Source organism: Gobio gobio (genome assembly GCF_949357685.1).
Source record: "Gobio gobio genome assembly, chromosome: 24".
NCBI classification, from domain to species: Eukaryota; Metazoa; Chordata; class Actinopteri; order Cypriniformes; family Gobionidae; genus Gobio; species Gobio gobio.
The window spans coordinates 8,806,325-8,831,211 of NC_137120.1; the positions used below are offsets into that span (position 1 = coordinate 8,806,325).

The following is a 24,887-nucleotide window of genomic DNA, read 5'->3' on the forward strand; positions in this document are numbered from 1 at the left end:
ACAAATGCAGCCGATGTGAATACATATCAATTTTCAGTCAAGCAATGAATTAATGCATGAGTTAATCAAATATTTTATTTACTGACAACAATAGGAAACATGAATTAATGAGTAAAAGAATGAATAAAAGTAAACATCACAAATGAATAAGTCACCATGAAACAAAGCTTTATTCAAACGTATTGTTCTAACAAACCATCACACATTTACAGACGGTGAACCCCACATCTGCTGCCATCTCAACACAGCTTGATGAAGCAGTTGACCACCGTGAACACCTTCGCCTGTCCCAGCCGTCCATCATGTTCCTTCTGAACCCCACAACCCTGAAGCACGAGTGGAGAACATGTGCGGGACAATCTCTGACTGCTGATGTCTACTCCAAACATCCGTGTGCCTGCTCTCCATCAGCATGACTACTGAAAACGTTTTACAATTCATGTTGTCAGCATCCCATTTCTTGCCATATTTGATTTAATATTTTTTACAATTATTACATGCTACTTGTATTGTAGCTTTATGACTTCTGTGGTGTAGTGGGCTAAACACTGAACTGATAAGCAGAAGGTTTCTGCTTGGATCTCCGCAGCCGTCACCACCAGTGTGTCCTTGAGCAAGGCTCAACCACAGAAGCTCTGCAGCAAATGCACAGACATCAAGAATCAGAAAAGTGCTGAAATAACTCTGTTTGAAATTAAAATAAAATACAACTTAAGATTTAAATTGATGTTTTATTCATTTCTGTAGTATACTCAAAGCCTTTGATGACAGGCTTCCTTCATCACCCTCTCTCCAGTTTCCACCAGATAAACACACATGAGCTCTTCTGGCCCTGTAACATCAGACAACTTTCATGTTACCTGTATCTTAAACAACACCTTGATAAAAGCATAAAAGTTTATGTGCTCAATATAGCCTTAAATGTTGAGGTAGTTGCTGATGTGTTAATGTTCCTCAATTCATCAACAGTAATGGACAAATAAAAAAAGATAACTTATGTTTAGTTACTTTATGTAGATCTATTAACATTACTGACGTTCATGTAAAGTAAGCAGTGATGACAACAGGGAACTCTACATTATAGCACACACACATCACTCTGATCAGATGTCTATTTCATGCTGTGATGTCATCTGCAATACTTATCGAAAATGTTCCTGTCAGATGTTAAATAAACATTTAATAAGCATCTTTATCTTTAAGTATATCGTTTATGTAAATCCACTTTGGAGACGTGTGTGTTACTGGAGCTCATACATAATAAAACGTGTTTTTACAGCCCAATCACAACTACACTATACTGTCTGTCGTCTTTACACTTTTAACAATTCAACAGTTTAACGTTACTCTACAGTAGTCCAACAAATGCGATTTTAACACAAGAAACGGTGATTTTGGTTTGTAATACTCACATTTGATTGGCTTTTCTCCGCCTGACGTTTCCTTTCCTGTGGCCTCATGGGAAGGCAGGGATAGAAAAGTATCCGACGATGGGTACTTCACAATCTGGGCGGAATCAGTAGGCCATCCGGGAACTTCTCGCCTACTCTTTTATGATTACTGAGGTTTCGAACATACTTCTCCTTTCACGTACTGTTTTCGCCTACTATATAAGTAGGCATATTCGAACGCAACATCAGTATACGCACGTCCGAATCTCGCGAGAAATACTCCAAAACCCTGGTAGTTCTCGCCTACTCTTTTATGAATACAAAGGATTCGAGCATACTCTTCGCTCGCCTACTGCTTTTTACATACTATATAGTAGGGAAGTATGCGGTTTCGAACGCAGCCACTGTCCCAAGATGTCAGCGCCGTGAGCGGGCCTATGAAAGCTTCAACTTTGGTCAGCGGAAGTCAATGAAGTCGCGTCGTCCATATTTTTTTACGGTCTTTTGCTGCGTCCCAATTCGCCTACTTATACTACGTCCTAAAAGTATGTACTTTTTTTGTGAAGAAAAAGTACATACTTTTGAGTGTGTAGCAGAGGAGTATGCAAGCTTTGGGACATACTACTTCGTCATCTTTAACGGACTCTGTTACGTGCATCCCGTTTAAACTGCCCTGTCAATCATCGTCACAGTTCAAATCCCCCACTTTCAATTTAATTTCCTACCGTATCTGAGAGAAATGTAGTCGCACGTTGATCTGCCTTTCGTGGGTCTTTAATGCAGAGACTCCTCTCATGTGTTTGCAAAGTTAATGGCCAAACGTATCATTACAAAAGTTCTCAATGCTGCTGAAGGAGAAATATAATGTGGATAATATTGAATAAATATCTTTTCGTCAGGTTAAATACTGATAATTGCTCACTCAAACCACTTTATCTAATCCTCTCCACTTAACCGTCAGACTCGCGTACCGTCATGTTTGTAGTTTTTTGACACTTTTTATCCGCGTTTGTAGTTCTAATCGAATCCTCGTCCATCTCGCAATGGGTTGTGGGCAATATCAGCCGTTAGAGTGCGCATCGATCTGCACTTCGGATTCTGACCGGAAATAGTAAACCATCCGGGAATCTTTGGAATACTCTTTTCAACATACTAATATTTGGGACATACTAATTCTTTTTTCGAGTACTATTTAGTACGGATAGTATGCGAATTGGGACGCAGCATATGATTCGGACAGAGACTGGAGAAGAGATATTCTGATGATTACTATACATAGTTTTCCAAACTCAACTGAACATGAAGTTTTAATCCACCCAAGCCGATCTGAGAAAGCAGCGGCTGGTAAACGTACGCCATTATTTCACCACAGGGTGTCAGTCATGGTTTAACTAATGATCGCGATGCTGAAGTGTGAGACACCTGATCGATACGAACCTTTATTTATTTGTATTAAACATGTTGATCACTATTCTGTCATTTTTCATTGTCAGTCATTTTACTGTATGTTATAAACATGTTTATGCCCAAAACGCTTAATTAATTTTCAAGGTAGGCCTAGTTGACTGTCATTTTCCTCTACTGTGTGCATAACTGTTAAAGATTAATTCAATATTTAACATTGTTAACGTTACATTCATTTAAGGCACGTACCGAGCATTCATTCTACTTAAGAAGGCTGGAATAAAAGCACCAGCACACACAAATGATCATTTAAATTTTTAGTCAAATTAATTTAAAAATATAACTCAACAGGTATAAAATATGATCAGTAAGAGAAAAACACTGCTATGATGACGAGCACTGGACTGCTGCAGGATAGTGGGGAGATATATTATTTATTATTCAGAATGCACAGGAAATATATTTATAGAAACATTTCAGTGCAAGGTGGTAAAGAGTTCGGAGTTCTGCCGTGGCAGCTTGTATGGGTCAACGTTTTTGATATCAGCTTCTCTAAATACAGCTTGGCGCTGGTAGTAAGTTTCTCCCTGTAAGAGACCTCTTCTTCTCCATTTCTTCTAAGTTTTCTCGTAATTTCTCCGCTTAAACGCTGCGATGATTATTCCTCGAGCCGTCTTTCCTGCTCTGATCTCTGTATCGCTCTTACAATGTTACCCCTGGCAACCGATAGCGTGGGATCCCAGAGTGGTGTAGGGCTCAGACTCCGCCCACGACCATGACGTATCTCCTCATTCTCAATAGTAATGTCCTGGATAGATGCATGTTCATTCACAGAAAGGTTTATCTGAAAATCCTTTTTAAAGACAGTATGTTTCCCTTAATGCTGCGTTCACACCAAACGCGAATAGAGCGTCTGGCGCGAGTGATTTCAATGTTAAGTCAATGGAAAGCTCAAATCTGTGGTTTATTTCTAAAGAGAGCGCCTATTTAAAAAAATTATCTTGTGTTTTTGGAGTTGTGAGATCCAGGCGATCACCGGGCAATCACCGCTCATAACCCCGGCGAAGGCAGCCTTTCCTCGGCCTGTCCTACTGGCGTCTGCCGCTGACTCTGATGTCCTGTAGTGGTTCGTTTTGTGTAGATCTAACGGCCGAGCTTTGCTCTCATGAATTTGTTGTCTGCCAAATCGTTTTGACTGAGGGCAAAGAGAAGTTTCATAACTTTATATTTTAAGGATATTTAAACATACATTCAGTGAAGATAATGTAGGAGTTGCCTGGACCACATTTGTGTGGCTATTCATGCTTAATATATATGTTTAATGAAAATTAAAAGAGGCAGAGTGGTGTTTTATGACATATTTCTCCTGGAGTGCCTTAACGCGCGTCCAACTCGCTGCGGACGCGCGAATGCATTCAAAATGTTCGCGCGTGAAACTAGACGCGGTAGACGCGATTTTGACGCTCTATTCGCGTTTGGTGTGAACGCAGCAAGCCTTGTTTACGTTTGCCTGGCTCCGCAGTCCGCAGCGCGAGCCTCCGCTGACTGCGGGCGCACCTCACCAAACGGACGAGGCGTTTATAGGCTACTTGACGCGCTCGCGTTGCACTTTTCAATGAAACGACAGAGGGCGACTTGGAGAAATTGTTCTATAAACCACCAGGAAACAGCGGTGAGAAGAAGTAAGGTACAAACGTTGTTTACTTTAGTACACTTTACAAAAAAGTTAACTTTTTACGCGTACGCGAAGGTCGGCGTGCAGTCGGGTGACGTGAATTTCGTCATCAGAAGAGTACGCGCACTGCCGGATTTTTGTAACTTTTGTAAAAGTGCGCATTTAATTATTTTGCAGTATTCACATGGGTTGTAACTCGTGGCGAGAGATTGCTCAAAACTGTGCACATGTGACGGTGGCAGTTTTTTTTTTTTTACAAAGTCGGTGAGTTCAGGAAAGTTGGCAACATGCTAACCCTTTCATGCATGAATTATGGGAAACATTACCTAGATTTTATAAAGATTATTTTTATTACTTTAATATGATGCAACAAATCCATTTTCATTTTTGAAAAATTCAGTTTGATTTAAAAATTATTTATTTGTCCACATATGTGGACACCATGCAACAAAGGCGTGAAATGGGACATAAAGCCATAGATGACAATGTGGAACATTGTGTTTTTATTATGTCATGTTATATCAGCTCAGTTATTAAAAACATTAATATTACAATATAACAACAATAAAACACATATTGTAGAAACTATAACGGTAGTTACATATATGGTGAGACCTTGTAGCAATATGGACTGGGCTTTGCTGGCATCCTCCTCATCACTGCTGTCACTGTCACTACCACTGTCCTCTGGGATATTATATATTATTCTGTACTGAGTGCTTGACCTGTGCTGTCCCTGGTTGGAAGGCAAAATGCAAATTTGTCTCTATGTATGCGTATAAGTTGCCATTTAATGCCATAATATGTCATTTTGAATTGTTATTTATGTTGATATATTTGTTAAATGTCTGTTTTATTAAAATATAAGGCAATTCAAAACATATTTGCAAAAATAGAACTGATATACCAGCAGGTTACAGAAATCAGACTTTATGCAATCTGACTCCACTGCTGCATGACGTACACATGTGGACAGTTAGTTTTTGGTGTATTAAAACGACATTTTACTCTAAATTTTAGTTTATAAAATACTAACATATTCATCATACTTTACTGTACATCCTAATATTTTTACCTTCTTGTATAAAAGTTTTTCACAGATATGACTGAGGCATTTGTCCTGCTGGTTATACTACAACACTTATTTTAGGGAAAAACATGCTTTCCCTACAGTGGTTACCGCTGTAGGATTGCCAAATGACTGAAGAAACTTTATCAGCATGATGGTAAAACTGCGTATTTGTTGTCTAATACCACTCACTGCTACCAACGATGGAAAGAAGCACATTACAATAGCAAAATATGTGGGAGAGTGTTGCTATAGTGTGACTTTATTGTATTGCAATAGGTAGTATTTCAATGTTAATACTGCTGCCTTCACGTGCTACCGGAATTATCGTAAATACTAGTTTCCTATTTAAAAAATTGGACATGAAAGCCCTCTCAAGACAAAATTTGAATGCGATGAGCTTGTAATTACAACTTCAGAAGTGGGAAGTACGACATTTCCGATAACACGTGAAAGCAGCATTAATTAAAACTAATTAGCACATACTTTGTAATTTAAATGGTTTAATAACAGTGTTTGGTTTCAGTTATACTTAAAATAGTTTCAAAATAGATGTATGAGATAATAAAACATTAATCGTACCCAACAGACAATGTTAACTGAGGCCCCGTCCACACGGAGACGCGTTTAGCTGTATACGTAAAAATGTTGTACCGTATCAGCATTTCGTCCACACGGATCCAGGTTTTGGGAAACTGATCTTTTTTGAAACCAGGTCCCAGAGTGGATAAATCTGAAGGAGTTGCCAATCCTTATATTCTGTGAAACGGTGATGTCATCACACCACGTCCCACACGGGAAAGACTAGAGGGGATACAGTTAGGCCACTGGGCATGCGCACATCAATATTGCGTCTTTTAATTACTGCATTTGCATTATTGTAAGGATAGGTTTAGGGTTGGGGTAGGGGTAGGTGTAGGCGTTAATAAAACACAATCTGGTAAGTAGCACATTTATTTATTGTTATTTTATCGTGAGATTTTGTCTCACTTCATACCATTGTTGTACCCCTTCTAGCCACAACTCTTCTCTGTTTTTAGTGTATTTCTGTGGCAGAATTACAGCTCCACACACTGGCCTGGCATGTATACTACATCGTTCTGAGTCGTTTTCATTTCTCTTGCGTCCATCCATCCATCATCTTCCGCTTATCCTGGGCCGGGTCGCGGGGGCAATAGTCTAAGCAGAGACGCCCAGACTTCCCTCTCTCTAGCCACTTCCTTCAGCTCTTACGGGGGAACCCCGAGGCGTTCCCAGGCCAGCCGGGAGACGTAATCCCTCCAGCGTATCCTAGGTCTTCCCCGGGGCCTCCTCCCGGTGGGACGTGCCTGGAACACCTCCCTGGGAAGGCGTCCAGGAGGCATCCGAAATAGATGCCCGAGTCACCTCAGCTCGATGTGAAGGAGCAGCGGCTCTACTCTGAGCTCCTCCCGAGTGACCGAGCTTCTCACCCTATCTGTAAGAGAGCGCCCAGCCACTCTACGGAGAACTCATTTTGGCCGCCTGTATCCGGGATCTTGTCCTTTCGGTCATGACCCACAGCTCATGACCATAGGTGAGAGTAGGAACGTAGATCGACCGGTAAATTGAGAGCTTTGCCTTACAGCTCAGCTCCTTCTTCACCACAACAGACCGGTACATCGACCGCATTACTGCAGACGCTGCACCGATCCGTCTGTCGATCTCCCGTTCCATCCTTCCCTCACTCGTGAACAAGACCCTGAGATACCTGAACACCTCCACCTGAGGCAGGAACTCTCCACCAACCTGAAGTGGGCAAACCACCCTTTTCTGACTGAGAACCATGGCCTCGGACTTGGAGATGCTGATTCTCATCCCAGCCACTTCACACTCAGCCACAAACCGTCCCAGTGCACGCTGAAAGTCCTGGTCTGAGGAGGCCAACACAACAACATCATCCGCAAAAAGCAGCGACGAAATCGTGTGGTCCCCAAACTGGACACTCTCCGGCCCTTGGCTGCGCCTAGAAATTCTGTCCATAAAAATTATGAACAGAACCGGTGAAAAAGGGCAGCCCTGCTGGAGTCCAACATGCACCGGGAACAGGTCTGACTTACTGCCGGCAATGCGGACCAAGCTCTTGCTCTGGTCGCACAGGGACCGAACAGCCCTAAGTAGGGGGCTGCCGACCCCATACTCCCAGAGCACCCTCCACAGGATGCCACGAGGAACACAGTCGAATGCCTTCTCCAAATCAACAAAACACATGTGGACTGGTTGGGCAAACTCCCATGAACCCTCCAGCACCCTGGAAATGGTATAGAGCTGGTCCAATGTTCTCTCATGTGTACGCTGATATTTCTTAAAATGAGGGGAAAAAAGATTGGATAGGGAAAGCTCTGGCTTTGTGTGGATGGGGCCTAAGTGTTGTAGTATAACCAGCAGGAGAGCAGTGATGTGTGAACAGAATTTGGTGACAGTACAGTGTGTTAGAGTGAAGTTATTGAAAATATTTTTTAATAATAATGAAGTTATTGAATATTTCTCATAATAAAAAAAACATACAAATTATGCAAAAATACATTTTCCTATAATAAGTGTTGTTTCTAATATCTTCTTGTCTTCATCTTCAAACTGTGTTAAATAGAATTTGAAGTAAAAAGGTATCCTACAGTGTTTTTTTCTACTTTACCATTGTAGGCTAAAGGATGCAAATATGTATAATAGACCTAATTAAAAGCATACGAAAGGAAGAAACGTTTATAATCCTCTGCGAAAATGGGTGAGACAGTGAAGATTTGGGAAAAGAAACGAGATGTCCATGTCCAGTGGAATAAAATGGACTAGGCCTATTGTTAAAATTCGCAGAAAATCGGTTGACCAGATCGCAAAACATAATAAAAAAGCTGACAAAGCTTAAATTTGGCTCACATAGCCTACCTCTCTCATTCAGCATGAATCCATATGTTTCCATGGCTGCAAAAGTAACATTTAATTAATTACATAAAAGTAACATTTAATTGCTTACCTATTATTAATTTTGTAAACAAAGCTTTGTGCTTCACTCTTGTGGTAATATTCACACAAAACAGCATTCACATACAAAATGAATTGTTTTGGTGGACCACCACATTGGTGCGGTTTTCAAGTCTACCGGCACAGCCCTAAATATGCATTCATCGAGCGGCTGTGTACGCGTACGAGTCAAAAGAAGTAGCCTATACTTTGCAAGGCTGTGCATTCGATTGTGTGTCTGTAAAAAAGACAAAGTATACTTTGGGTTTTTTGGCCTGATCCAAAGTGAGTCAAGAGCAAAGTTCTGCATTCTTTTCAGTCATATATTATTGTCTTATCTGACCTGTAGCTGCTGCCATGGTAACCAGAGGCCTGCTCTTACTTTTGGGGGTTTCCACAGACAACTTTTACAATAAAACTTAATTTTGAGTTATTTTCCCCCAAAACAAGACAAAAACTTTTGCTTGTCTAGTAAATGCTTCTTAATGTAAGATTTTTTAGATATTTGGACTGAAAACAAGACAAAAATACTAAGTAAGAAAAGCATTTTTTGCAGTGGGTCTTAAAAACTTTTCATAACAGCAGGACAGGAAGAAACGCTTGTCCTACAACCTAGAAATGTACCTATTCTCAGACCTAAAAGCTGGTAGTCCACCCAAAAGATCAAACCACACTTCTGTAGAAAACCAAACCACAGCCACTTTCGCTTTGACTCAGAAGATGAACTTCCGTACCATGACACCAGACGTTCACTTTGGCTTTTGGTTTCCATACAAAAACAACAATTGAGAATTTAATAAATGTTTAAAGAACACTTTAAAATCTAAAATATTATTTTACCACGAAATGTAGGTCATCCATTATTTGCAAAATCATTTTGTCTTCTACTTCTAAGTACAGAGCACAGTGAGACAACTACCTTTCAAAAACTATCATATGCTAAATTAAAAACTATGTAATAGTGGAAAACATTTTATACTTTAACCTTCCAAAAAGTTTGAATATATACAAATCTCAGTAAGATTTGTATATTTATATTTAACAAGGGCAAATTAAAATAATCAAAGTGACAGTAAAGACAATGTTACAAACTATTTATATTTCAAACAAATGCAGTTCTTCTGTTTTTGTGTAATTATCAAAGAATCCTGGAAAAATGATGTCAGTTTTGTCATAATTCAAAAATATGAAGCAACACCGCTGTTTCCAACATTGATAATAATCATATATGTTTATTGAGCATCAAATCCTCATATTAGAATTATTTCTGAAGGATCATGTGACACTGAAGACTGGAGTAATGATGCTGAAAATTCAGCTTTGATCACAGGAATAAATTACACTTTAATATATTCACATAGAAAACAGTTATATTAAATTGGAATATTTCACCTTACTGAACCCAAACTTTTGAATGGTCACACTAAAAAAAAACGTGTGCGTGTGTATACATGTGGGAGGGGTGGTCAAACTCTGTCAGGGGAGGATTCACACACCAGATTAATAGCCCGGTTTTGTATATTTCAGTGTTTTCAGCGGATAGTCTTTTTAGGTCAGACTTTTCGTTGAACTACTGAAGAAAATGTTTCACATGTTTGTTTTGTTCTGTTTGTGCTGCTGCCGTCTGTTTGGTAAGTTGTATATATATATATATATATATATATTTCTGTGGCCTACTTTCCGGGTAGTACAGCTGCTGCTGCTGTCCAGATTGGACTATGTTCATCTGATGTTATCTGTCCCAGACAAATCGTTATTGTGATTTAAGCAAACTTTAGATTTATGTCTCGGTTTGTGATTGGAGTTTTAAATAAAAATTTCCAGGCCTGGAATAGTCATAAAAATGTAATAAAATATTGAAAGTCATGGGATGACTGATTTTGTACTTTCAATCTAATTTATTTATCATGCAACTTCCCACATTTATTTTTTCTCTATAGTAGATAAAACAACATACAAATGAAAAGTTAGGCTTATTGGTTCACACATCTGTCTGTTCATGTATCTCACCTTTCATTTGTTTCTTCTGATTCTGCTGCTGATCTTCTCCAGGTGTGTTTGGTGAGTCAGTGTCAGTGATGGAGGGAGATTCTGTCACTCTAAACACTGAAGTTACTGAAATACAGGAAGACGACGACATACTGTGGAAATATGGAGCTGAAAACTCTTCAATAGCTCAAATCAGTGGAGCTGACAGAATCTTCTCCACATTTGATGATGTTCCTGATGGGAGATTCAGAGGCAGACTGAAGCTGGACAATCAAACTGGATCTCTGACCATCACAAACATCACAACTGAACATGCTGGAGTTTATCAACTACAGATAATGGGAGTGAAAGAATCATCAAAAACATTCAATATTTCCGTCTATGGTGAGTAGAGATCATTTGTCCTGTCCTTCAAACATTCTTTTTATATATATATATACATATTGAAATATTTCATCATTTTATAATTAGTATAAATGACAGAATTACTTACTAACCATCATCACACTAAATAGTCAGCACACATTCTCCATCAGTTCCTCCAGTCCCAGTCTCTCTGATAGTGCTGATCTCAGCTTCTGCTGCTGCTGGATCTCTGCTGATGGTTGCTGCATTCGTTGGGATCTTCTGCATCTGCAGGAAACACAGAAAACCTGATCAAGAAGGCAAGTGTAACCTACTGATTTTAACAAGTAATAAACAATACTTTAAACATATAGGGTACAACAGGGCTAAAGGTGCACTTGGGTAAAAAGGCGCATTTTACTTTATTCTCTTTTAAACCACTAGATGGCACAGATTCTGCTCAGCACTTTTCTTAGGTCCCATGGCATGACATTTTAATTTTATGAGGTTTTTCAACATTAATATGAGTTCCCCTAGCCTGAATATTGTCCCCAAGTGGCTAGAAATTTTGATCGGTGTAAACCGAGTTCTGGCTGTCTTTCTCTGCCTTTGAGAAAATGACAGCCCAGATGAGCTGATCTTGAATTTTTCTGTTATGATGTCATAACAGGAACGGTTACCTCCCTTTCCTCCGCCCAGAGAATCTGGCACGCCCATGTGAGCGCCATATTTGTCCTCGAGAGATCATGGCTTGTGAACGAGTGAATGCTGGCAGTTTCTCAGTGTTTGGATGTACAAATGAAAACAGAAGTCTTTTTTCAGTTCCTTCTGATCTGTGATCAGTGATTTCTGATGTGTAGCTAATTATTCAACTTCACACAGAACTTTATTATTCATGCACACGCTGCGGCTTCTCTCTCTCCCGACAGAACGGTGTTTTCTATCTTGTGAGTCAGTGTTTTTGTACGTCCTCGTCGCGTCTATCTGTTCTAAAATGTGCATACAGTCGTGAGTTTCTGCTCAACATCGGCAGAGCCACATCTTTAGAGATAAACCTCACGCACGCCAAAGCTTGGGCTGCATCGACCGGTCGGCCTTCAACATCACCGACCCCCAGTTCTGCATCTCAACCACAGCAGAGGCGCCAAACGCGGCGCAAGATTAAGCAGAAGGGGGGTAAGCGGGAGCATATCCGGCTAGGCTAGTCAGCTATTCCCACAATAAACTGGATTACATTTGATTACTGCTGTTGTGTCTTTGTTTGCGCTGTGTAGTCAATGCTGACACTTTTCATATGATAGGAACATATCTAAAAATAATGCTATAATCAACACTTACTCGTAACTCGTTCATCTTGACAGCTGTAATGGTACATTACATGTGTTACAAAGTTGCTAGAATAAGAGGAAGACGTACTCGGCGTGACTGGGACTCGTGCTTATTCAGAACTCTCAGATACAAACAAAATAAACTCGCGCTGACAGCGCTCTCACAACTCGGTAGTTACAATATAACTTTGTTAGCAATCGCTCCGTCTCTGGTCCGTGATGTCCGGTTTGCGAACAAATCTTTCTTTTGAACCGGTTCTTTTTAGTGAACCGGTCGAACCAGTTCACCAAATCGGACTGAATCGTTCTAAACAGTTCGCGTCTCGAGTCAGCGCTGATCCATAATTTACTAAAGTTACTAACTTTCTGACATGAGTGACAGCCCCTCCGACTAGAAATAGACTAATAACCTGAAGTATATGCTAGTAACTACAACAGTTCACTGAACTGAGACGTGCTGAGAGAACTGATGAGAAGTGAACTCAGGTCCATCCGTCTCTCTGGCAGGCTCGTGTCTCGTAGACCTCGTTAAACCACGTCCCCTCCGCTACAAGATCTGATACTCATTTCAAATGCAAAGATGTCAGCCAATCACAACAGTGGGCATTTTTACTGAAGTCTCGCAGCAGATACACCCCTTGAAACAGGGCATTCAGCCACAGGGCAAACAGCAGTATAGAAAAAATGCCTTTTATTTCTAAATTATGAAATTTTATGATGTAAAAATCATACTAACAATATAAGTACACCTCAGGAAACATTATAAAATAATAGAAAAATGCCATGCCATGGGACCTTTAACAACCACTTTTTGATTCTGTGCTTCTGTAAAAAGCACACCACATAACACATTCTGTGTTGTATTCAAGGTAATTAAAGCAGCAGTTTTTCAGTAATGGAAGACTATGTAAACATATGGTATTTGGGGTAAAAGGTGCCCCTGCTGTTGGGGCAAAAGGCACCATATTTAAAATGATCATAAAGAGCCGTTCCATTTGTTGACATGACATGGTCATATTCAGATTGTAAGTATCATATTAGATTAGATTAGATTAGATTAGATTAGATTCAACTTTATTGTCATTACACAAGTACAAGTACAAGGCAACGAAATGCAGTTTAGGTCTAACCAGAAGTGCAATAGCAGCAAGTGCAGGATATACAACGTTTGCATAAGTGCAGGACATGGATATGTACTGAGTATATATAAATATATCTATAAATAGAGAGATGGTTATTACTATAAACAGAATTTACAGGTGAATAATATACAGATGGTTAATACTATAAACAGAATTTACAGGTGGATATGTACTATGAATATAATATAATATACAGATGGCTATTACTATAAACAGAATTTTACAGATAGAGGTATACAATGATATGTTAGGCTAAAATGAGGAATATGGCAGTGGATTAAGGTTAATTAGGTAAATTATGGACAGAAGCTATCCGAAAAAAGTGTAAAAGTGCAGTGGAAAGTGGTTGCATATTACAGTTAGAAGTACAGTGCAAAATACAAATGTAAACAGTAGGTACTGTAAACAGTCGGCAGTGCAAATGAGCATGATCCAGTTACGGTGTGGTAGTGCAAAATGAATAAGTAAACAGTTGTTACTGTGATAAACAGTCGGTAGTGCAAATAACAAAGTGAAGGTGGATGTGAGGTAGGAGAGTTATCAGTATAAGAGGGGAGTGGATCAACGGGGGTTGGAGTTCAGTAAGGAGACAGCTCTGGGGAAAAAACTGTTCTTTAGTCTGCTGGTCCTGGTCCCTGAAACGCCTGCCGGAGGGCAGGAGAGAAAACAGTCTGTGGGCTGGGTGAGAGGAGTCCTTGAGGATGCTGCGAGCTCGATGCAGGCAGCGTTTCCTCTGGATGTGCTCGATGGCAGGTAGTGGAGTCCCTGTGATGCGCTGGGCAGTTTTCACCACCCGCTGCAGTGCCTTGCGCTCCGCAACAGAGCAGCTCCCATACCATACTGCCACACAGTTGGTCAGGATGCTTTCTATTGCGCAGCGATAGAAGTTCACCAGGATAGCCGAGGAGAGCTGATTCTTCCTCAGTGTCCTCAGGAAGAAGAGGCGCTGGTGAGCCTTCTTGACCAGGCTGGAGGTGTTGGTCGTCCACGACATGTCCGCCGAGATGTGGATCCCCAGGAACTTGAAACTGGAGACACGTTCAACAGCCATTCCATTGATGTGGATGGTGTCGTGTGTGCCTCTTGACTCCTTCCTGAAGTCCACGATGAGCTCCTTCGTTTTGGTGGTGTTGAGGAGCAGGTTATTATCAGCGCACCATGTGGCCAGGTGCTGGATCTCCTCCCTGTAGGCGGTCTCATCGTTGTTGCTGATGAGACCAATCACCGTAGTGTCGTCCGCAAACTTGACGATAGAATTAGATCCATACACAGGCTTGCAGTCGGCGGTGAAGAGGGAGTAGAGAAACGGGCTTAGCACACAGCCCTGTGGTACGCCAGTGTTGAGTGTGATGGATGTGGAGCAGGTGAATCCTGAACGAACATTCTGGGGTCTGTCAGTTAGGAAGTCCAAAATCCAGTTGCACATTGAGGTATTGATGCCCAGGTCTTCAAGTTTGGCTATTAACTTGGTTGGGATGACAGTGTTGAATGCTGAGCTGAAGTCAACAAACAGCATGCGTGCATAAGTGTTCTTATGGTCCAAATGGGTGAGCACAGAGTGCAGTGCCATGGAAACGGCATCCTCTTTGCTCCTATTGCTGCGATAGGCAAACTGGTGTGAGTCCAATGTGGATGGTAGAGAGTCTTTTAGGTGTTCCAGGACCAGCCGCTCAAAGCACTTCATGACGATGGGTGTGAGTGCTACAGGGCGGTAGTCATTAGGGCACCTCGGGTTAGAGTGTTTAGGCACTGGCACAATGGACGTGCGTTTAAAGCATGAAGGTACAGCTGCTTGGGCAAGAGACAGGTTGAAAATGTCTGTAAAAACCCCAGCGAGCTGCTCCGCACATGCCCTGAGAACACGACCAGGGATGTTGTCTGGTCCAGCAGCCTTGTGTGCGCTGATCCGGCTCAGTGACTTGCAGACATCTGTGGTGGAGAGTGTGATTGGTGGGTCAGCTGAGGGTTTGAGCTTGGTGGCAGTTTCTCTGTTGTCTCTTTCAAAGCGAGCATAAAAGTGATTTAGCTCGTTCAGGAAGTTGACATCAGTGGCTGCGGGGGTGGAGTGGGGGGGTTTGTAGTTACTGATGGCCTGGATGCCCTGCCACATGCGTCGAGGGTCAGAGTTGGAAAAGTGACCCTCTATCTTCAGCTTGTAGCAGTGCTTGGCCTTTTTGATGCCCCTCTTCAAGTTAGCTCTGGATGTACTGTAGGCTTGTGCATCTCCTGATCTGAAGGCAGTATTGCGTGACTTCAGCAGGAGTCGAACTTCCCTGTTCATCCAAGGCTTCTGATTAGGGTATGTGGTGATCTGTTTCTGGGTTGTAACACTGTCAATGGTGGTATTGATATGATCCAATACAGAGGAGGTGTAGAAGTCAATGTCTGTGTGAGCGCCACTGGTGGCTTGAGAAGCAAACACACTCCAGTCTGTGTGTAGAAACCTTTCCTGGAGTGTGGAGTCTGCCCCCGCAGGCCACACCTTGATGGTCTTTACTGCTGGCTTCACACGGTTGATGAGGGGTGCATATTTGGGGATGAGGAACAAAGAGAGGTGATCTGACTGTCCCAGGTGGGGGAGGGGTGTCGCAACGTAAGCACCAGCCATGTTTGTGTACACATGGTCTAAGGTTTTGTTTCCTCTGGTGTGGCAGGAAACATGCTGGTGAAACTTGGGTAGCACTGACTTTAAGTTTGAATGATTAAAGTCACCTGCAACAATAAAAGCAGCTTCCGGGTGATCAGTCTGTTGTTTACTGATGGCTGCGTGAAGTTCTTTCATAGCAAGCTTGGCATCAGCATCCGGAGGAATATAGGCTGCAGTTATAATGGTGGAAGTGAACTCATGCGGCAGATAAAACGGTCTACATTTAACCATGAGAAACTCGAGGTTAGCTGAACAATGACTCCCAACAATAGCAGAGTTTGTGCACCAGGCTTTGTTAATGTAAATGCACAATCCACCACCTCTGGTCTTACCGGAGCCATCTAATGTTCTATCCGCCCGGAGCGTGTGGCATCCCGCTAGCTCAATAGCGGTGTCCGGTATTCCGCCGTTTAGCCAGGTTTCCGTGAAGATTAGGACGTTACAGTTCAAAAGTTTCTTGCTGTGTGTGATGCTGAGTCGAATCTCCTCCATTTTGTTCACTAGCGACCGTACATTGGCAAGGAAAATACTGGGTAAAGAGAGCCGATGTGGGGTTAGCCTTAGCTTTAGCCTTAGCTTAGCTCTCAGACCACCGCGTATTCCCCGCCTTTGTTTACGATCTCGGCGCCGCCTGCGAGCACTTCCGCCCGGCCGGGTAGAGTGCATAGCCTCGGGTGTCCTAGCGATCTCAGGAAGGAGTCGAAGATTGTCCATAAAACTGTCGGAAATTCGCAAACCAATATCCAAAATCTCACCACGGGTGTACGATGTTAAGGCACAACTATTCTGAACGAACAGACCCGAGATGAGCAGGAAAAATACCGCAAAATTGCAGAATCTGGAGAGACCCAGAGCCTCGCGAACTACTCGCGTCGCCATCTTGGATCAGAAAATCGGGTGTCAACCTTAGAGATAATCACCATATTTGTAATGAATCCATCATATTTAAAAATGTGATTTTAATCATATAATATAATAACATTTATTGTTACTACTGTAAATCTATTTTGAATTATTATGGGATCTCCTTCAATGCTTTCAGAATTTTATTTTTTAAATAATTTTGTTTCTGTATTTTTAAAATGAACATATTTTAATGACAGAACAAAAATTAATAATTTTATTTGTCCAAATAACCCCGAAAATAGTACAAACTTTGCTAAAGAGATTATTTTGAACAAGTATTAACTTAGACATTATTCAAAACATATTATTTTAGTTAAAGTATTTTAATCAATACTGTGTGTCTTTTGCCCCATGCTGGTTTTACCCTGTGTGTCTGTGGGGTAAAAGGACCACCTCGTACATTTATAAGATTTTTAAACAAATAAACTACTTTCATGATTTCAAAACAAAATCTGTTGCTCCATAAATCCGATTATTTCATTTTTTCTGCAATCATAAACTATGAGAGTAGGAAAAAAAAGCACATTTTTCTTAGGGTGTGGCTTTTAGCCCTGTTGTACTCTACTCTAAATATCATAATCAATTGATAGATCTAAACTATCATTCAATCACAGTTATTCTCATTTTTTAATAAATAAAATATGAAGTTATTGGTTTTGGGAATTATCTTAATATGGGCAGCGCTCTTTACTCGTCTCACTCGCCCAAAAAACAGCATTAAAAACACTGTAAATGCAAACACAGAAATGCTAATCTGTATTATTTCAATAAAAAACTACTTTCTCTGATGTAATTTTATCAGCCCTAATAACACATATGTTGTGAAGAAAGCTCTAGTTAAGATTTATTTTCATTGTTTTAATACATCTATTATTTTTATGTTTGAAACAGTTGAGACTCATGATGAAGAGATCACTTACGCTGAGACAACGTTCAAAAAAAGAAAAGCACAGAAACCGGTAAGATCATTGTTTACCAATTTATGTGGTGTATGTGTCTGTGTATCTTTGCTGCTTGTTCAATTTAACTTAACTAAAATAAGTTAGAGCAACAAAATTGCTATACATTTTGCCTACCTTAGGTTAACTGTGTTCAATCAATGCATCTAAAATTGAAGTTTTATTAAACCATGTGTTCAGAGCTACATCAATCATTTTAGTTGCATTAACTAAAACTGGATGGGTGGATTGTTAGTTCCCAGCATGCTTTACATAGGGCAGAATCAGGAGAGTAAATGTTGAAATGAAGTGTTAATTAATGTGTTTTTGAGTAAAGGGAAAGACCTGTTTGTGTTTTTTTTTGGTTTCCATTGTGCTGAAGAGAGCTTATGGTTAGGTTGTGAACGTATAGTATGTCACTAGCAATAGCGTTGTTAATGCCAGTGCCGCAACAAGTAACTTCTTGCACTGTGATACAGAACCTTTTTTAATTGTACAACATAAATGATTATCAAATCCCTACTCAAGGACTACTCAATATAGTTATATTATAATAAGTTGATATAACAAAAAAAAAACTCAATTTTAGAAAAATTTTGTGTAACCACTTAGATTCAGCAACATGTATGAAATTATTAAGATTTTAATTCATTATACGAGAAACACTGATTCATATCCTATGTTTACATGCACACCTTGGGCTTCAATCGGAATGAACCCAAGGTGCGATAAATAAAGTGATCGAGTTGATGTGCGCCTTTATATGTCACAAGCTTCAAATCGAAATAGATTTTTTTGATATGTGCACACTGCATTAATATACAGAGTTTCCCACTGTTTGTGTATACTATTCTCTTCTACTATTCTTTTATTTTAAAGAGCAGACTTTATGTATTTCGGGTCCTAATTAGGAGACGACAAGCACGTGAACGTTATGCCGTTCTGCTTATATTTATCAAACAGTAAAAAATACCCCTTCCCGTGTCCAAAATAAATGGGATGTGGATGAGAGTATGAAATGAGGTCTGATGTGACATAGTTCTGCTCCACTTCACAGAGGTTGAGTGGTAGAAGAATTTTAGAATAACACAAGTCATTTACTACATTTTATTTAACTACATCAGCTCGTTCTGTGCGTCATATGTCATCGCGCCATTTCTTTGTCATTGCACATGCGCAGTACTTTCCAGTTTCGTTTTTTTAATCAAATAAAGTGTTCACATGTTCTCTTGATCAAATTAAAAAAGGAATAAACCACCCCTTCCAATTCGAGTCCAGTCAGATCGATTAAGGTGTCAATCCGATTGCTAATGGATTATTAGTAAACTTACCATAGTAATTAAAATACCAACAGACATTGTTTTGGTTTCTGATGAAATAACGTTTAAACATCTGACAGGAAACTGAAGTCTTCAGGAAATGAAATTTGAAAAAAAAATGCACATGTTTCTGCTGGTTTGCACATGTGTGAGAAAGCTGGGGTGAAAAAAGAGCAGAAACAGAACAGTCTTAACAATCATATCCAATTCTTTCATAAATGTATGTCATTAACGTACACTGTCGTAGAATATTGTCATTTTTATCTGCAAATCTAAATGTAGTTATTCTGGAGCTATGTACAACACATTTTGCAGGAAGGAGACATAGTTCGTTGTGCATGCATTATACAAGTTGTTAAGTGAAATCTACAAGTTTATAAGACTGGTTTATTTTTTCCATATAGGCTAAGTTTAGACATGTAACACGTCCGTGTTTGCATGTCTGCAATGTGTGCTGCACGTGCAAAAATGTTATGAACTTTATCCAAGATGTAGGCTTACTCAATATTAGTCAATCGTATCCAATATAAAAGTTCCGCGAATTAAACTTTGACGACACATCTTGGATAAGATTCCTAAAATTTTTGCACGGTTCATTGAGCTGTCTGAAAAAAAAATGGTTTGCGAAAATGAATCAGACTTTGCATCACTAATTCCAACATTGTCCGCATTACTTCCAGAGAGTACAGCTGCGTCCAAAATCGTGTACTTCCCTGCTATGTATTTGGACTTTCTCTTTTTTTTGTCCAGCTCCTGCCCCCGCGGAGGTCTGTGCACACTGTCCAACATAAAATTTGGGCTCTGAAAATTCTCAAACAATCTTCAGGATGAAGATGTATTATTAAAATATTTTATTATATCTTAAGTGGTGTTTTTTTTCTTTTTTTTTTCTTACAGAAAGTTAAAGAGGAGCATGATGTGGTGTATGCAGGGGTCGCCATGAGATGATCAAACTTCGGTTTATTGTACCAGCTGTGTGATCATTTCACTAGGAACCTCCTGCAACAGATTCAGATTCTAAGTTTACAATTGGATCTTGGAATTGGTGATAATCACCACATGTAGCACTAGCACCAGGGGCGTAGCCATCGGGCTCGTCAGGCCCGCCCACTATGATGACTAGGCCCCCACCCCCAGTTTATTATACAAATATAATAATATTAGTTAAATAACAGTTGTTTAAATTATTTTAACGTAATTACAAAATGATTATAACATCTCAAATACTGAAATTAATAAAATGTGTTTTTTTTTACAGTCTATGGTTTTTGCTTAATGCTTGATGAGTTTGGTTGACAGCTGTTAGGCAATTAGGTGTCAGGCTGTCTCATGCATCTCGCGCCTGTGAGTTCATGAAGTGTGTTTACCTATTCACTTAGCCTATAATTTGCAGTTGTGTGATAGATAAACAGCAGCGATGTCAAATTCTATAAAAAAGACTTTTAAAAACTTGCATTAATGCGGGAAAGAACCCATCCATCAGGCCACAAATAGCTGGTAAGACTTTTCAATTCCAAGCGCAGGTTAATTCTGTAAAACCGGGAACACGTCATTGGTGTCTATCAGTCGTGATAGTGTAGGGGTAAGATGCATGGCATTAAGTTTTGGCGCAATTCGACCTGAGGTTCGAATCCGAACTCGCTGTATTTCCTTTTCTCATCACATTTCAGATCGGAAAGGTGTTTATTTTCATTTAAAAATGAAGAAAATATTTGAAAAGTGGAAAGTAAGTGTCTAACATTTGTTGTAACTGCTGCCCATGTTTTGTATGAGGACAGCTTGTAGCTGCAGTTAAGGTTTATGTTGACAGTGATAGTGACACCTGTGCGTGTGAAAGTGCCCGCTAACTTTTGCCCAGGCCCGACCAAAAATAAAATTCTGCCTACGCCACTGACTAGCACAAAAAGAGAAACGTTTTTTATGAGGACGACATGATATTAAAATGTAGGATGCTCTGGTTTTAGTTTGAGTAGCAATTATTAGGAGATCTCAGCAGACTAACAGCAGGATCATTCTGATGGGTTTGAAATGTGATATTTACGGATGGACCAATTAAATGGTCCTCAAAAGAATTAACCGTGACTTGTATTATCTAAATTTTTGGACCTTTTGGAGCATGTTAAAGTCTCAAAGAACTGATGCCATAAATCTCCAAGTGCACAACTTTAAATGCAAAATACTCATCAAAATGATTCAAAGTGAGCCCTGATGTGGTCTCATTAATATACATTTGTGCAGAAATGTGGTTTGATCTGTTGGGTAGACAAACAACTTGTGCATACTGCCTGACATTTGTGGTTGATGCATGTTTGAGGTGTCAGTTTTGTGTCTGAGTCAATAGCATGTGGTTGAAGGGCTTTTTCCATTCCTGTTCACATGGAACCATTTGACTTATGCTCTACATAAACTAATCAGACAGACAGACAGATTCCTATGGAAGCAGTAAGGATGTACGTAGTTTGTCACCTAAGGCCTTTCCATTTTGGCCTAGTTTTTGTTAAATAAATAATGACACTGTGTGATATGTCATGTATTGTTGTTCATCTGAGGTTGTATTTATATAATTTTAAGACCTGCTAAAGACTATATTTTGTTCTGATATATCAATTCATAGAATTCAAAAGGATGTTAACTTTTCTTTGGTTTACTTTCTTTTTCACATGACTGTAGATAAATAGATAGGTGGAGTTTGCTAATTTGTTTAAAATCTTAATGTTCTCCTGTTTGTTTCATTTAAAAATGTATATTTTAATTTATTTTCCTTTTCTGTTCTTATGGTTATTTAAATTATTATAATAATAATTCCTGGATTAGTTATTAGGGCTTTTGTTTTTTGCCCTGCCCAAAGGTTATTCCTACACTTATTTAATTAAAAGATACTTCTTGTCATTGAAGCGGGTTTTTTTATTGTTGATTTTTTTTTTTTAAGTTATCTTTTACAAATATTTACAATTTGTTTTGTTAACTACCCTACAGTTAGCCTGACAAGTCCACATCAAGATGTTGGATCTGGGAACACACCGTTGTCAGGGCTCAATCCGAGGAGCGGGATAAACGGTTGTCTTTCAAATTCCCTCTGCACGCAATAGGATAGCGCTACAACCGACCAGAGCAACGAAGAAGGTGAAGCGGAGCTAGTTGATAAATTAAGCTTTCGCCGTATCAGGTCAGCAAAACTCTGAACACATCTTCCTTTCTTAAGAATTACTTCAGTAACGTTCTTTGTTCGTTTCTCAAAGAAAAGCTTTACTCCAAGTCTTCCAGAGTCAATAAACTTTAAACATAAACATTTTGACATGTTAATTCCGCTGGAAAACCCAGGACTTGGCAACCCTGACTCAAACCCAAAGAATACAGAACACCCTCAGAAACTAGATGGAAGGTGTCAGAAGTGGTAGCTTTTTAGAAATTAAAGAGGTTAAAGAACAATTAAAGCGAATCAATAAATTACAAATAATTAAGCCTACTGGTATTCTGTGAATAACATTTAATCATGTTGCTTAATTTTCCTTAATCTTTAGGATTGCATAAATATGGAGATATGGATGCATATAATCAGTTCACCAACACACACACACACACACACACACATTAAATAGAAGGTGATGTCTCTTTATCAAGGCTATTACTGGAGCGCCATCTAGTGGCATCTAGCTTTTAAAAATACAATTTATTAGCTTGAGGTTGAAAGCAAAGGTATATTCTTTAAAAACACAAAAATTGGAAGAACGACTACAGGGATGAGCAAGGACACTCCTTGGTTTATGGAGACCCTCCGTAGGCGTAATGATTTTTATACTGTAACTGTATATTCTATCCCACTAACCCCTTCACATAAAACTTTCGAAATTTTTGAAAAACACACTTACACAAAACGGTTTAGTATGTTTTAAGCCATTTGGTTTGTGAAGACAAAGGAAGTGAACCATGTTTATGTTTTAATACCCATGTCATCATACACATTTGTATCCTCATAACCACACACACACACACACACACATACACGCAAAATAATTAGCTATTCACAAAGAAGATCAGATCAAGATGCTGTAGATCAAACATGGTGCACTACCAATCATTATCCATTTGTAAGGTTGGAAGCGTACACTGCAATTTTGAACCAGTAAGACAGAGAGTTGATGGCTGACTTGCAAAGTTTAATTGATAGTTTTCAGGTGACATCACGCCATTACAGGAACACCCACCTGGAGGGCCCTCCAGTCATTTTTACCAGGTTTGTAGTCAGTATTAATGCAGTAAGACAGTGATATTAAAAGACCAAATTCAATATACACCTTATTGATGCATACTTGGTGCAGGCAAGCAAATGAACACAGAATATTAGTTCAACACGAGATTTCTCGTTTAGAGTTTTTTTTCCATCGAAAACTATTATAAAGTAAATGTGTTGCATTCATATCTGGGCTCATATCTGCGTTCATGCCCTTGATTAAACATTAATTTAATCTGTAGCCTATTGGTGCAACACAAAACCTTGCATCTTGTATCATATTTTTGTCTTTAAGATGGAAAATTGACATGCTTGTGCTTGTATATATGTTCTATGGCTGTTTTGCCCTCCAGGCCTCCGCGACTGTCACCTGACTGAAAACTGAATTATTTATCAAAATTTTTCCAAGGCAATAGGAAAACATGTTTTAACCACTTTAGTTTACACTACTAGTAATAGTGGAAAAAGAAAATATTGACAAAATCTTTAGTTATTTATTAAGTTACATGCTTAAATACAGATGACTGGTTAAACCAAAGTGGAATAGCCTACAAACCAAAACCAACTGAAAGAAAACAGAAATACCATAAACCTGAAGGCCAATGGGTGGTGATCTGTTCTAGAGGGGAGAAGAGCATTAACGTGACTACCCAGACAGAAACACCATTCAAATTTAGCTTCAACAGCAGTGCATGAAGTTTGCATGTCTGAGCAAGGTGGTGAAAAGATCCAGAGGCTTTTTTTAAGGTTAAGCAATTTTTAGGCTGAGCCATTTGGCAGCCAAAAGAGCTGGCTCAAGCCAAAACAGAAATTTTACTGGTTTTGATATATTTTGGAATTGTGAACAATAAGGTTTATGACTAATATTAATCAGAATCAGAAAGAGCTTTATTGCCAAGTTTGATTGCACACCAGGCACGTGCAGGGGGCGTGGTCGGGGGGGGGGGGGGGGGGGGGCTGGGGGCTTTGGGTGCTCGAGCCTCTGCCCTTTTTCAAAATGAATCAAAAGTGCCCCTCTCAGACAAATATCAATGATAATATCGTGGTCAATTAAACTAAATAAATTTGATTATTATAACATGACAATGTATATAATAGTAACGAACGGCTCAAAAGTCGAGAAGGGGCTCGCTGCAGCCTGCGGTGGATGTCCAACCCGGCCCACATCCAAGTGTGACGTCAGAGGCCAGGCCAATGCCGCCCTGCAGCCGATTTTTAAGATTTTATTGGTCATATCAATCACAGTAGAGACTGCCTCTACACCAAACACTGATCCCTAAACCTACCCGTCACTGTAACGAATTAAGTACTGATTGCCTACACCAAACTCTTTTCCCTAAACCTACCGTCACTGTAACAAATTAAGTACTGATTGCCTACACCAAACTCTTTTCCCTAAACCTAACCGTCACTGTAACGAATTAAGATTGCCTACACCAAACTCTTTTCCCTTAACCTACCCGTCACTGTAACGAGTTAAGTACTGATTGCCTACACCAAACACTGATCTCAACCTACCCGTAACTG

At 39.7% G+C, this 24,887-nt stretch overlaps 1 protein-coding gene across 1 annotated transcript; it reads left to right on the forward strand.

Moving 5' to 3' along the window:
- The first annotated feature begins 4,462 nt into the window (after positions 1–4,462).
- On the forward strand, positions 4,463–22,015 carry LOC307120953 (uncharacterized protein). The gene is made up of 5 exons (XM_079808255.1): positions 4,463–4,477; positions 10,568–10,888; positions 11,041–11,169; positions 17,764–17,831; positions 20,027–22,015. The coding sequence occupies exons 2-5, from the start codon at positions 10,594–10,596 to the stop codon at positions 20,075–20,077; spliced, it is 543 nt and encodes a 180-aa protein (XP_079664381.1). The 5' UTR covers positions 4,463–4,477; positions 10,568–10,593; the 3' UTR covers positions 20,078–22,015.
- Positions 22,016–24,887: the final 2,872 nt, after the last annotated feature.